Source organism: Nicotiana tabacum, chromosome 7 (genome assembly GCF_000715075.1).
Source record: "Nicotiana tabacum cultivar K326 chromosome 7, ASM71507v2, whole genome shotgun sequence".
Classification (NCBI taxonomy): Eukaryota; Viridiplantae; Streptophyta; class Magnoliopsida; order Solanales; family Solanaceae; genus Nicotiana; species Nicotiana tabacum.
This window is the reverse complement of record NC_134086.1, coordinates 135,858,506-135,873,337: the sequence shown is the minus strand read 5'-3', so window position 1 is coordinate 135,873,337 and position 14,832 is coordinate 135,858,506. Positions and strand designations below refer to the sequence as shown.

General features: G+C 41.5%; 1 protein-coding gene across 1 annotated transcript; it reads right to left on the bottom strand.

The window, feature by feature from the left end:
- Positions 1-1,728: 1,728 nt before the first annotated feature.
- On the bottom strand, positions 1,729-2,838 carry LOC142162312 (uncharacterized). Its single transcript, XM_075218651.1, has one exon. It carries the CDS (start codon positions 2,836-2,838, stop codon positions 1,729-1,731), a length of 1,110 nt encoding a protein of 369 aa, XP_075074752.1.
- Between the last annotated feature and the right edge of the window lie 11,994 nt (positions 2,839-14,832).

Here is a 14,832-nt window from a genome sequence, read left to right as displayed (position 1 = left end):
CGTCTCCCGTGGTGATTGAAGATTTTTCAAGAGAGATGACTTCTTATATACGAGGCATTGAGGATAGTGTATTAAAATGTGGAGACATCATATGGACTTGGAAGAAGCATTCAAGATGAATCGGCCACAAAGCCTAGTTTACAATCATTTTCATGACTTAGGCTTTTGTATAGGAAAACATCTAATTCCTTTTGTCTCTACATTTTTTGATGTATCAACTTTTGTACTATTGAAGCAATAAAGCATTTTTTATACTTCAAAGCAAATCGTCTCTTTTCCTCATATATATGTGCCTCTACATGTGGAAGAATTAATGTAATGATCCGATGACGCCAAACTTTTATTTTTTTAAAACTCATGCGACTGAACTTAGAATGAAACTCTAAGCTGCCTACGTACCTCGGCGAAGAGGATCAAGTCATAACGTAGTTCAGAGGGATGAGTTTTTTTTTGGTCTTGACTTTTTCCTAGGCCGCCTCTTTCGAGATTTTCAACCTAGCAGACTCTTTTTTTTGCCGTACACAGTTTAGACTCATGCAGGCCAGGATTGTAGCAACGTGCAGTTTAAGCTCATGCATCAAGGAGCGTCATGACTTGCAGTTTAGAACCGTACGTCGAGGAGTGTAGGTGACTTTCATTGGAAGTACTGCTTCAAAAAATTTCGTGATCGGACCACCTCTGAGACCATCCTTATCGACAATCTTGTATGCACCACTTGAATAGGTTTATTTCACAACATATGGCCCATCCCATTTTGAGGTAAACTTGTCACCTATGCATTTGTTGAGGATTATGGGTCGTCGAACAGCTAGGACTAAGTTTCCCACTTGGAATGATCGTGGCCGCACTTTCTTGTTGAAGGCTCTAACTAGTCGAGCTTGATAGCATTCCAATTTTTGTTGCGCTTCCAATCTTTTCTCATCCAATGCCTCTAACTCTGCTAGGCGAAGTTGAGCATTCTCTCCGGATTGAGTCCTTCTTGGATTGCTATCTGCAATGATGGAATTTGTTGCTCCAACGGCAGGACTGCTTCTATGCCATATACCAAAGAGTAAGGAGTTGCTTGTATAGCAGTTCTAAAGGTTGTCCGATATGCCCACAAAGCTTCACTAATTCTCTCATGCCAGTCTGTCTTGTTCTTTGCAAGAACTTTCTTCAAAAGGTTACCAAGCGTCTTGTTAAAAGCTACAGCAAGGCCATTAGCAGGTGCATTATACATTGAAGACTTATGTTGTTTGAAACTGAACTTCTCGCATAGACTCTTCACGAGCTTGTTGTGAAATAGCATTCCATTATCAGTGATTATGTATCTTGGTATGCCGTACCTAAAGATTATATATGACTTGATAAAATCGACAACGGTTTCCTTTTTCACCTCCTTGAGTGGAACAACTTCCACCCATTTAGAGAAGTAGTCCTAGCGGCCAATATGTACATCTGTCCCTTCGATGACTTTGGAAGTGATCCAACAATGTCAAGTCCCCATGCATAAAAAATCCATGAAGCTACAGTTGGGTGAAGAGGCTCTGGAGGTTGGTGGATGTAGTTGGCATGAAATTGACACGTTTGACATCTTTTGGCATGATCCATGCAATCCTTCACCATTGTCGCCCAGTAGTAGCCCATCCTCTTGATGCAAAAATGGAGTTTGGGACCAGATTGGTGTTCTCCACATAATCCAGAATGTGCTTCCTCCATCTCTTGGCGGGATTCTTCTTTGTCATGACATCACAAGAATAGTCCTTCAAAAGAGCGGCAAAATAATGTCCCCTTATAGAAGATGAATCGTGGTGCTCTTCGTTTGATATCTGTTCTTTGTCGTGGATCTTCAGGTAACTTTCCATGTTCAAGGTACTCTATAAATGGTTGCCTCCAATCTTCTTCTTCTTCAATCACTCGAACAGACGTATGATGACTTTCGTTGATTTGAAGATCCAGAAGTCTAGGAATAACCCATCGATGACACACATATACCTTTGTTGACTCATTCTCTCCAAGTGCCATCGTCGTGGCCAAGTTAGCCAAAACATCATCCTTGTGATTTTCTTCTCTTAGGACGTGGTTTAAGAATACTCGGTCGAATTTTTTAAGTAAACCAAAAGCGTATTCTTGGAATGGCAATAGATATTCATCCTTTACCTTGTAACTCTCCAAAAGTTGGTTGATGATCAGCTTAGAGTCGTCGAAGATCTCCAATTGTAGAATCTTTATTTCTAATGCCATTTCGAGACCGACGATCAAATCTTTGTACTCTGCGGCATTGTTGGAGCATGTTTCACCTAAACCAAAGGAGAATGGAAAGACTTGTCTTTCTAGCGAGATCAACACCACACCTGACCCCGCATCATTACGATGTGCAGATCCATCAAAGAAAATTGTCCATGGTGGAAACTCTTCGATGAACAAAACGTCTTCATCTGGAAACTCATCCGAAAGCTCCCATTCTGCTGGAAGAGGGTGATCAGCCAGAAAATTGGCTAGTGCTTGTCCTTTCACAGCTTGTTGAGGTGTGTATGTGATCTCATTTTGGCTAAACAATATAGACCATCTTGCTAGGCGTCCAGAAATAACAGGTCGAGTCATCACGAACTTTACGGGATCTGCTCGAGAGATGAGTTTGATGGTGTATACTTTAAAATAATGCCTTAGCTTCTTTATCGCATAAAGTAAAGCTAAGCATATTTTCTCAACAAGCATATAGTTCATCTCAGCTCCTATCAGAGTTCGGCTAAGGTAGTACAAGGCTTGTTCCTTTCCTTCCTCATTCTCTTGATCAAGTAGTGCTCCAAGTGAACGTTCATGTGCCGCGATGTAGAGTATCAATGGCTTCCCAAGCATTGGCGCCCCTAACACAGGTGGATTCAACAAGTATTTTTTGATGCTTTCAAAAGCATTTTGACATGACTGATCCCAATAAAAAGGGATATCCTTTCTCAATAGATGATTGAAGGGTTGACACCGTCCGGCTAGATTAGATATGAACCTCCGGATGAATGCTAAGTTTCCTTAGAGACTTCGAATCTCTCTCAAGTTCTTTGGCCTGGGCATTTTCTGAATGGCGTCAATCTTTGCAGGATCAACTTCAATTCCATGATGAAGCACAATTAATCCAAGAAACTTTCCTGAGGTAACTCCAAATGTAGACTTGAGTGGATTCATCTTCAGGTCGAATTTTCTTAACCTTTCAAAAACAATTCGAAGGTCTTCAAGGTGGTAACGCCTACTCTTCGTCTTCACCACCAAGTCATCGACGTAGCATTCAACCCTCTTATGAAGCATGTCGTCAAAGATGTTTTACATCGCGCGTTGGTAGGTAGCACCGACATTCTTCAGACCGAAGGACATCACTTTGTAGCAATATATCCCTTTTGGAGTTCGGAAAGCAGTACACTCTTCATCTTTGGAGACATTCTGATTTGATTGTATCCGGAGGACCCATCCATGAATGACATAGCTTCATGCCCTGTTGTGGCATCGGCCATGAGTTCAATAATTGGTAGTGGAAAATTATCTTTTGGGCATGCCTTGTTTAGGTCTCGAAAGTCAACACAAACATGTATTTGACCATTCTTCTTCTTGATAGGTACAATATTTGATATCTATGATGGGTACTTCACCTCTCGAATAAATCCTGCCTCGATGAGCTTGTTGACTTCGACTTCAATTTGTGATACAAGCTCGGGTTGAAACATGCGTTATGACTGTGAGCACGTGATTTTTTCCCTATACAAGAATTACTCCCAAAAATCCAAAATAAAACAATTTTCCTTTGTGTGTGATTTTTGAATTTTCATGGCATTTTTGGATAATTATTTGTATTTTTGTCTGTGCATGTTTATTTGTTTAAATTAGTAAAAATATAAAAATATGTCGCGTTTGAATTTAATATTTAATTAAATTTGTTTTACAAAATAAAAAAAATCATAAAAAATAATGTACGTTGCATTTTTAGCATTTAACTTCCAAATTGTGTGATTTTATCGTTAATTGCTATTTAAATGTGCAATAATTGTTATTAGGAGTTAATTAGTAATTTGAGATAATTTTGGGTTTTATAATTTAATCTTAGCATTTTTTAGGTTTATTATTTAGGAAATTGAATAAATAGAAAAGAACAAAAATAGAAGAAATCGAATTGGGCCTTTTTTTCAAATTTTAAACCAAATACCCAGCCTTCCCCTACGACCTGGTCCATTTCAAACCGGGTCGACCTGGTCCATTTCAAACCGGGTCGACCCAGTCCATAACCCCAAAGACCCAACCCCTTTATTCATTTTTTATTTTTTCATTTCCCTAACCCTAAACCTAACAAACCACCTGCCCCCCTCGCTTCATCTTCTCCAAAACACCCAACGACCCCTCATTTTCCGTCAATCAGCAGCAACAACTGCTGCTGCTTCACCGCCTCCAACTTGAACCTAGAAATCGTCAACTCCATTAGCGAGAAGTTCCAGCAGCGACGTGAAGCAATCCGTCGACCTTCACCTCCATGTCGTGTTGTCCGTGAACGACCATCTTCTTCATCGTCCTCACGACCTCCAGCTCGAACACACAACCACCACCATCGTCCAGCCCCGTCGCTGCTGCTTCATCTTCTTTGTCGTCCTTACGACCTCCAGCTCGAACACACAAACCACCATCGTCTAGCTCCAAGCCATGAACGACCACAGTCGCGAGTTCCAGCCACTGCTCCTCCAGTCGCAAGCTCCAGCTCCACCACACCTGAGCTTCGTCGTTCACCTCCAGCCAAACCCATCAACATCACACGCCCAGTCCGTCTCCCAAACACCAGCCATCTGAGGTCTGCTCAGTTCCGTCGAGGTTCAAGCTTTGGTCCGGTAAAGTTTTGATCGAGTCTCTTGTACGTCGACTCGGGTTGGTCATTCAATGAAAGGTTCTGTTTCTCTATTCTTAATTCCTGTTGCTTGCGCTTCCATGACAAATGTGTTAATTTGTAAATGTTTTACATGGAAATGATATTCTTGTTGCACCCCCGATCTGTTTGGATTTGTTGGATATGTTGATGAAGGTGACAGATTCGTGCTCATTTCGTTTGGAGTTTGTTAGTTTTTCATCAAGTGATTTAATGTCGCGTGTTTATGTGTTGGTCCCAAGTGTTTATTTTAGTTCGAATCATTTATCTTTGTTATGATATTGTTTGATTTAGTTTGAGTTCAAATGATGATTGAGTTTAGTGATTTGAATCTACTTGTTTGTCATATTAAGTTTGTTGATATGAATTTGACCATGAAAAACTGAAGTGGGAGTTAGTTTCATGCGTTTAATTTGTCAATTGTTAGGATTGATTTGGTTATAGCTGCTGTAATTGGATAATTAATCAAGAGGATTTGGATATAGCTGATATTGATCTGGTACAGGTTGAAAGGGGATGGGGGTAGAACGGTAATTTCAGTAGTTTCAGGGGTATTTTTGGGATTTAAAGTCTTAAAAAATAATTAATTTGAGTGCTATGTGCACTAGGCATTAACAATATTAAAATAGTACATGGTGGGGGACAAGACATGCGTTAGTGGGTAGGTGATATATTTGTTTAATATAATGGGGGACAAGACAAAAGATAGTGGGGAATAATTCTTTAGTTTAATATAGTGGAGGACAAGACACAAAATAGTGGGGAATAATTCATTTGTTTAAGGTAGTGGGGAACAAAGCATGCAATCATGGGAATATTTCGGGTGAGTTGGTTCAAGACAAGAGTCTTGTTATAAATAGAGTCATTTTTTGAGAGACTAGGAGGAGAAAAAAAAGAAAGTTGAGAGAGTTGACTGAATTTTTTTTGAGAGCAAAAACGAAAAACAAGTTGAACTTTTACTTGAATAATTTCCGTTTGCTTTTCCTTGAGTGTTATTCAAAATCGGTAAACTACGGCGTTTTGTATCCGTCTCTCTTCTGCTTTGACTGCGATTGCATTTTGGTACTGCTGGTTTTCAATCTGTTACTGCTTTATTCCACTGGTCGTTATTGGTTTTGCTGTTGCTGAACCTGCTGTTGCTGTGTTGTTGCTACTGCTCCTGCTTGACTTTTTCTTCTTCTTCCTTTGAACATTGAATTCCAGGTACATATTTCGAATCACCTTGATGTAACTTGAGTTGAAGCTGAAACGGAATTATGCAGCAAACTTGCACATTTGGATGCTATTTGTCGTCTTTAATGCTATAGATGTTAAATGAAGTAGATTTATCCAATATTAGCTCTGTTTTTATATTCTGTATGAATAATAGAAACGTGACTGTATAATTGGAACTGTTTTAGGCGTGTAGATTTTTGTGACAGACTGTTAAATTATGTAGATAGCTTATAAATGTCATATCCCGTAGTGGTAATCTGAAAATAAGCATGTTAAATGTTGACTCAAATTAGTAAAGTAGGATATTAAGCCAGTAATTTCGCAGAATCAGTAGGTCTGCCGTATTTGAAGTTTGATTCAATGTAGTAAGGCTAAGGTCATTAACTTGATTAGACATGAGTTGATTTCGAACAAGGCTTGTTAGAGTTCCTTTAAATGTAATAGATTTTCAAAATGTCGATTAAGTTTTAACAACTTTCGTATGCATTGGTAGTCAAGGTTGGTTCAGTTTCAAATAGTTAAAAAAAATAATAATTAGTTCCAATGGTTCAATTCATCTAATAATGTGAAGTCTAAATTAGTTAAAGAATAATTTGTTTGTTTTGATAATATTGTTCGTTAATTCTATATTTTATTTATAATTTTATTTTTCTTTTGGTAATATTTAATTATAGAATAAGACAAGAAATAATTTTCTTTTGAGCAAATTCGATCGCAATTTTGCGTTAGCATCTTTTGTAATCTAATAATTGATAAGAGGCCCGAACTTGCCAAGCATGTAATTTAATTAACATATATTTTCTTCTTTCATTTTTGAGACGAACAAAAATAGAAAATGTAGTCACTTTAAGATTATCCTTTTAAAATAAATGAGACGAGTCTCGCCGAATAAAACGCACAAACCGCGAGGCCCTCATAAATATATATATTAAATACTTAGAATTTGGGATGGGCCGTTTAGCGAATTTCACGGCCCTCCCCAAAAATAATAACGTGTTAGTCTCTTTAGGCACATTTTTAATAATATTACTTTCCTAAACTTGGGTGCGCATTTATGTGACCTAAGTCCAAGTCTCAACGGAGTCGAAACGTGTCTATGACCACGGGTACATTGATTGTGACGAGGTTCGAGATACGTTTTCACGACGTTGCAATTCTATTAAAAAATAGTAATAATAAAAGCGGTTTAAACTTAATAAAAGCACACAAGTCATAACATGTATAAAAATCAGATATTTAGCCACTACAACAATTTAAGCGACCGTGCTAGAACCACGGGACTCGGAGGTGCCTAACACCTTTCCTCAGGTCAACAGAATTCCTTACTTAGAATTTCTGGTTCGCAGACTTCATTCGGAAAGTCGAATATTTTCCTCCAATTGGGATTCAAGATAAACCGGTGACTTGGGACACCAAAAGCCAAATCTTTCCCAAGTGGCGACTCTGAATTAAATAAATAATCTCATTTCGAATATTGTCACTTAAATTGGAAAAACTCTCTCACGCATTTATCCTTCGGGGTAGGCGCGCAAAAAGGAGGTGTGACAGCCTTGGCGACTCCGCTGGGGACACGAACCCAGAATCTCTGTTTCAGGGTTCAGAATTTGAGCTTAAATGAATTGTTATGTTTGGCTTTGTTTATTATCTGATTTTTACATGTTTGGGCCTAAGGCGCTAAATGCTGCTTTTTCCGCTTTGATACTATCTGAACTGTATATAAACTGTGCCGAAACCCTTCTCTTCTTATCTCCGGGGAGGAGCTCGCTGGTCGAGACTCCTATTCTGTTAGTGTCAAAACCTGAAATAAGAAAGAGGTCGGACCAATTACAAAGCCGGATGATCCCGCGGGTCCTCGGTATGTAGCCCCCTCCTCGACTCGAGTTGTCCGCTCGGGTACACAATCTAGAACAAATACCCAGGTTATGAACCTAGAATAACTCAGCTTCATGCCAGATCCCTAGTAGGAACGTTTGTTTGCATCACGTGCATTCGACTTTGGAGGCTCAACACAGGGGTTGGGTCTGTCTAGGACAGGTGTACCCAAATAAAAAAGACCATCCTGATGCATCTTACTTGCTTCTACTTGTGCGTTTATTTGCTTCGGACTTGCATGCCGACCGGCTTTTGAATGTCTTGAGGAATGGGAGATAGAGGTAGTTAATCGCATGCTTTGAAAAAAATCAACGTCCAAATAGTGTCGAAACTCTACCGAATTTTTGAAAAAAAAAGAAGAAAAAAAAAAGAGTTTGGTTTATGAAAAATGGTTTTGTTTGCCAATGGAAAAAGAGTCTTGTTTTCAAAAGAAGTTTGTTTTATTGTCCCGATCTACGCCGGTTTGATTCTCACAGGGTGTGAGATACGTAGGCAACCCTCATCGGGTCCAACCTCCCCTTTTTCAGAAATAGCCAAAATGTCAGAATTTTAATTTCATCATAAATGAGTCGGGTGATGCCGCTTTTGTCAAATGTAGCTGAATGTTCCCGAAAGGGACGCGCCGGAAGGCTGACTTTGCATAAACAACCGCTTTTGGTCATTTTTTGAATTTTGACCAATTTGCCCAACAGCCTTAGAATCCTCGTCCCCGAGGCTCTGTGAGGCCGTGCTCCCAATGTCGGGCTACTATTTTGAAAAGAAAAAAAAAGTCATAAATAAATCAAGTGATGCTGTTTTGTCAAAAATAGCCAAATGTTCCCGAAAGGGACGGCGGATGGCTGACTTTGCATAGACGGCCACTTTCGATCATCCTTTAGAGTTTTTGATCGGTTGACCCTCACAGCCTTAAAATCTTCATCCCCGAAGTGCTGAAAGGTCGTGTTTGAAAATCGGATCTTTCTTTCCAAAACATAGTCAAATCATCTTTGAGTCAAATAATCTTTTACTTAAATCACCTTAATAAATGTGCAGGATGAGCACAATGCAAAATGAACACTTTTCGATAATGGCTAAAGTCCCTGTCAAGTTGCAGCTATGGTGGGATGATCTAGGTGGTGAAGGGCAAGATGAGGTCAAGAAATATCTGAAAGGTCTCACGGGTTTATTGGAAATCCAGCCCCGGGGAGATATCATAAGAGCTTTGGTAACCTACTGGGACCCGACACACAATGTCTTCCACTTCTCCGATTTTGAACTTACCCCGACTCTGGAGGAAATAGCCGGGTACATCGGAAATGCTGAAGTTCCATTAAGGCAAAAATACCTGGTTGCCCCAAAAGCTGTCACTGTGCATCGGTTTCTAGATTCATTAAAGATACCCAGGACGGTCTATAACCCAGATTTGGCCACAGGTTTCTGTAGTCCGCGCTTCATATATGACAAATATGGTCATGTAGGAGGATTCAACAATCCGGTTAACAAGCTATGCAACAAAGGTAACCATCAGAAGTGGGATGAGCATAGACGAGTGGCTTTCATGATAACATTTTTGGGCCTTTTGGTGTTTCCGAGGAAAGACGGAAGTATTGATCTGAAAATATTCGGGGTCGTCAGTACTTTGCTCACTCAAAATGAAAGAACTCTCGCGCCTATAGTAGTTTCTGATATCTTTCGAGCTCTCACAGCCTGCAAAGCCAGAGGGAATTTTTTCAAGGGGTGTAATTTGCTGCTACAAATATGGATGACTGAACATCTCTGCCACCGTTCCGAGCTTTTGAGTTATGGTTCCTCGAAGAAGACTTGCATAGAAGAGTTTTACACGAGAATCAAGGAGGTCAGTCTACCCTAGGGAGTTACGGCATGGACGTCATTTTTTCGAACCCTCAACGCCAGCCAAATACAGTGGACACTGGGATGGTTGCTTGTTGATGAGGTCATATATATATGTCGGCCGCTAGAACCCACTTTCTATTGATGAGACTTAAGAGCATTCAGCCTTACGCGCCCTATCGAGTTTTGAGACAACTCGGGAGATGCCAGATAGTACCACACGAGGAAGATCTTAGTGCTCAAGCAATTGAGATTATCCCTGACGGACAATTTCCTGAAGCAAAAGTCCGCCAGATCTGGAATGAATGCCAATGTTTAAAAGCAGATACTTGCGTGCAGGATCGGGCCAAAGGTGAAGTAGCACCAGGGTACCTTGTGTGGTACAGAAGAGAACTTGAGCACAAGGCCGGCTAAAAGACCCCATATCCTGAATTTTGCCGAGTCATCACAGGAGCAATGGGATTGGTTAGCAAAAGAAAAAGGCTATCGGGCTGAAATCACGACAGGTTGGCCCAGGAAAATGAGACGCTTAGGGCCCAAATCCAGCAAATAAGGATAGCTGCTGATAACCAACAAAGGAGCCGGTCGGATGAGCGACTAATAAAAGGTTTAAAAATGGAAATTAGTGAGTGCCGGAGTGAGTCGGAGAATTTTGAGAATACCATAGCAGGATTCGAGGCATACTGGCCAAAAAGAACAGAGGAGCGCAACTAGTACCAGCAGCAGTTGAAAAGGGATCACAAGCAAACCATTGCCAATTTGAAGAGAAAGGTGGCCACTCTTGAGGACAGAGCGGCTGAGCAAGCCCGAACCTTTGAAGCTGAAAATAGACATTGCTATAATTTACTGGCCTAGATGGAAGTAGAAATTCAGTAGTGGCAGAATCAACATCTCCAGGATTCTCGGGTTTTGAAGGCCCGTAATGATCAAATAGAGCGCCTACTCATAGAAAAGGGGCAAACCAGGGATAAGATTAAGACCATTGCCCATGCCATCATTAGGAGGTGTCTATGGTGCGAAGATATGACCCGCACTACCTTCTTCTCGGCAGTGATGATTTATGTCAAGCGAACCATGTATGAGCTGGAACAACTTGAAAGGGACCTTGCACCTAAGCCCGCGGTGAGGCCGAACGATACCCCGCGAGCGCCAATTTTTAAAGCTTTAATTATTTATAGGTCGAGTCTGTATTTTCCATCTTGGCGTCTTTTGTTTGTCTTTTCGCATCAGGGTGTATCAGTAGTTTTTGAGTTTGTATTTATTTCAAGTATGCTATTCTCCCTTTTTCAAAATGTTTAGTTTGTAATAGAATGTTTAGTAATAAAAAAAATGTTCTTTATTTTTACACTTGTTTGTCTTGAACTACGTAATGATCTGATTCGCGCGGCGTCGTGATACGTAGGCAATCTTCATCGGATCCGGTCACGTTTTTAACTTCAAATAAAAAAATAAAAAAATAAAAAATATATAAAATAAAGGGAGCATAAAGGAAAGCCGGAATGACGCATGCCATCGATGCAAACATGTAGAAACTCACTTAACTGTATAGGTGCATCACACCCCCAACGTGAGATTACCTGTCTGTTATTTGTTTCAAACTAACCGTTTGCTTGCTGCTAAGACCAGGTTTTTAGAAAGGTGGTTTGGTTTTGTGGAGGTCTGGCCTCACATTCATACTTTACGAGGTCGAAAGGAAGTGTTCAGCTGCCCGTCACTAAGTCGAGAGGAAGTATTCACACTTACTTCACGAGATCAAAGGGAAGTGTAGAGATGTATTATGAAATTCCTTTGCCAACAATTCCTATTTCCGAAGAGAGTTCAATCTCGGCCGTCCCAACTTCCGAATCAGCAACTGCTGAAGAAAACAGAATCTTGCGGCTTCGCATGTTGGAAATGTTGGATGACTGGAACAATGGAAAAGAGCCGCCGAGTGTAATCCCTGGATTCCCCGAGCTATTCTCTAGGACAAGTGGGACTTCCAACATCCCCATAAGTTATCCGATTAGCCCATTCGGGTATCCTACCATTTCAGCACACTCCACTGGATCACCCTCCGATTCTTATCCCCAGGTATCAACGACAGATGTGGCTACAAACATATTCACTGCATCGCCCTATCCAATTGCGGCACAACCCGCTATACACAGGCCTAATTTTGACTCTTCCTCATTCACATTTCAAGCACCATCTTTCTCGCTGGAACCAACTCGGTTTACCACCAGCGCTCACCCTCAGCAGCCTCAATACGAGTTTACGCCTGGGCAAGACCGAAATCCCAAAGCTCTTGAACAAGATGAAATGGCGAGAAGAATGAGGAGCCTCGAGCAGAGCTTAAAAAATATGCAAGGCTTAAGCGGGCAGAAGAGTTTCTCCTATACTGATCTGTGCATGTTCCCTCACGTGCACCTGCCCGTAGGGTTCAAAACACCAAAGTTTGAGAAATATGATGGGCATGGAAATCCCATTGCTCACGTCAAAAAGTACTGCAACCAATTGCATGGGGCTGGCGGCAAAGAAGAATTGTTGATGGCATACTTCGGAGAAAGCTTGGTGGGCGTAGACTCAGAGTGGTATATGGATTAGGACATATCTTGATGGCACATTTGGGACGATCTTGCCAAAGATTTTGTAAGGAAGTTTCAGTATAATATTGACATCGCGCCAGACAGGAATTCTTTGTCAAACTTAAAGAAGAAACCCTCAGAAAGCTTCAGAGAATACGCTATTAAATGGCGCGAGCAAGCATCAAGGGTAAAACCCCCCATGGATGAAATAGAAATGGTCACTACTTTCCTCCAGGCTCAAGAATCAGATTACTTCCAAAACATGATGTCGGCCATGGGAAAACCTTTCGCAGAAGCGATTAAGATCGGAGAAATGGTAGAAAATGGGCTAAAAACGGGTCGAATTCTAAGCCAATCTGCTATCAGAGCTACCTCCCAAACCATTCAGGGTGGGTCTAGAGGAATAACAAAGGGAAAGAAAAGGGAAGAAACGTTCATGGCAGCGTCGGGTACAAGGAGAAACTATACTACCATATCCCTTTTCTCAGAGAGGACCCCACAACACTATTACCCTCACCAAGATTTGGCCTATACTCCTCAGCCATACTCGGTCATGAATACTCAGCCTTATGTCCGGCCACCGCAACAAGCCAATCGGAGCCAAGCTCTACCTTCCAGAAATCAGCCTCCTTACCGACACCACTATAATCCACAACTACCCCAGAATAACTTCCGTCCTCAAGAACCACCCAGAAGACAAACTTTCACACCCATTGGTGAACCGTATTCTACCTTATTCCCAAAACTGGTCCAAATAGGTTTCCTGCAACCAGTCCCTCAGACAAGGCAAAATCCAGCATCACCTGCTTACAAAGCCGGTGTCAGGTGTGCTTATCATTCGGGAGCAGAAGGGTATGATACCAATGATTGTTGGACTTTAAAAAGGGCGGTAGAGAACTTAATAGAATAGGGAAAGATAGTATTAAGGGACGAGGAGGTCCCAAATGTGACCAACAATCTGTTGCCCGCTCACAATAATGGGCCGTTGATTGGGATGATCTGTGAGGACAAGGAGTTTGATCCTGCCCTAAAAGCTATAATCGCCATTATCGACGCAGAGAGAAAGCCTAAAGCAGCCCCGAAGTAAGAGAAAGGGGAAAAGAAGACTAATACTGTCAAGGCTGAGCTCGAAAAGAAGGTTGAGACAAAGACAGAGACGATGGTGCCTTCGAAGAATGAGGTTCTCTATATTCCACAAGGTCGATCAGAGAAGCCACAGAGATTCGAAATGAAAAAGGGAATACCGATGTACGTGTCGAAAGGGGCCTATGTGGTCCGGGGGACAATTAAACCGCCTCGGCTGAATGAGCCAGCGGTTATCGGACACGTGCCACAGAAGCCAATGACAGACCCGTCTACGGTACCATGGAATTATCAACAAACATTGGTTACATAAAAAGGCAAAGAAATCACGGGGGAACCTCCAGAAAATACTTCTGCTGGAAAATATTCAGACATTCAAGAAGTGAACAATGCCACACGGAAGCGCTTCCCACCCAAGAAGCCTGTAAGCGCTGAAGAAGCAGAGGCTTTTTTCCAGAAGATGAGTATGCCTGACTATGAAGTGGTGGATCAGTTGCGCAAAAACCCTGAACAAGTGTCTATGCTATCTTTGCTAATGAGGTCCGCCAAACATCAGAAGATCTTACTCAAAACCTTGAATGAAGCGTATGTGTCGGCTGAGACTTCAGTTGAACAACTTGAAATAATGACGGAAAGGTTCTTTGCGGTTAATCAAGTTTCTTTTAGCAAGAACGATTTGCCTCCGGAGGGAGCAGCTCACAACAAGGCTTTACATCTGACAGTCAAGTGTGAAGACTACTACGTCAAGCGAGTAATGTTGGATGGGGGTTCGGGTGTTGACATTTGTCCGCTCTCCACGCTGCAAAGAATGGAAATTGGGACCGGAAGGATTCACCCTAATAATGTCTGTGTAAGAGCTTTTGATGGCATCAAGAGGGACACCCTCGGAGAAATAGACCTGATATTGACTATCGGGCCGGTGGAGTTCGAAGTAACTTTCCAGGTACTAGATATGGACACATCTTACAACTTTCTCCTCGGAAGACCCTGGATTCATGCTACAGGGGTTGTACCCTCCACTCTCCACCAAATGGTGAAGTTTGAATATGAAGATCGGGAAACTGTGGTCCACGGAGAAGACGAACAATCTATTTATCGGGACCCATCCATCCCATATCTTGAAGCAAGAGAAGGGAGTGAGCACACCGTTTATCAGGCTTTTGAAGTTATGCTGGCGGAGCAGTATGAAGAAGGAAAACCTTGCCCCCAACCTTTCCTTTCTAATGCATCAATCATGGTGGCTAAAGAAATGATCCGACATGGCTTCAAACTGGGGAAGGGACTTGGGAAATCATTGCAAGGGATGGTTGAACTTATCACCCTGCCCACCAGTGAAAAGTTCTTCGGGGTAGGCTTCAGAACCACTTCAGCTGATATAAGATGGGCAAATGATAG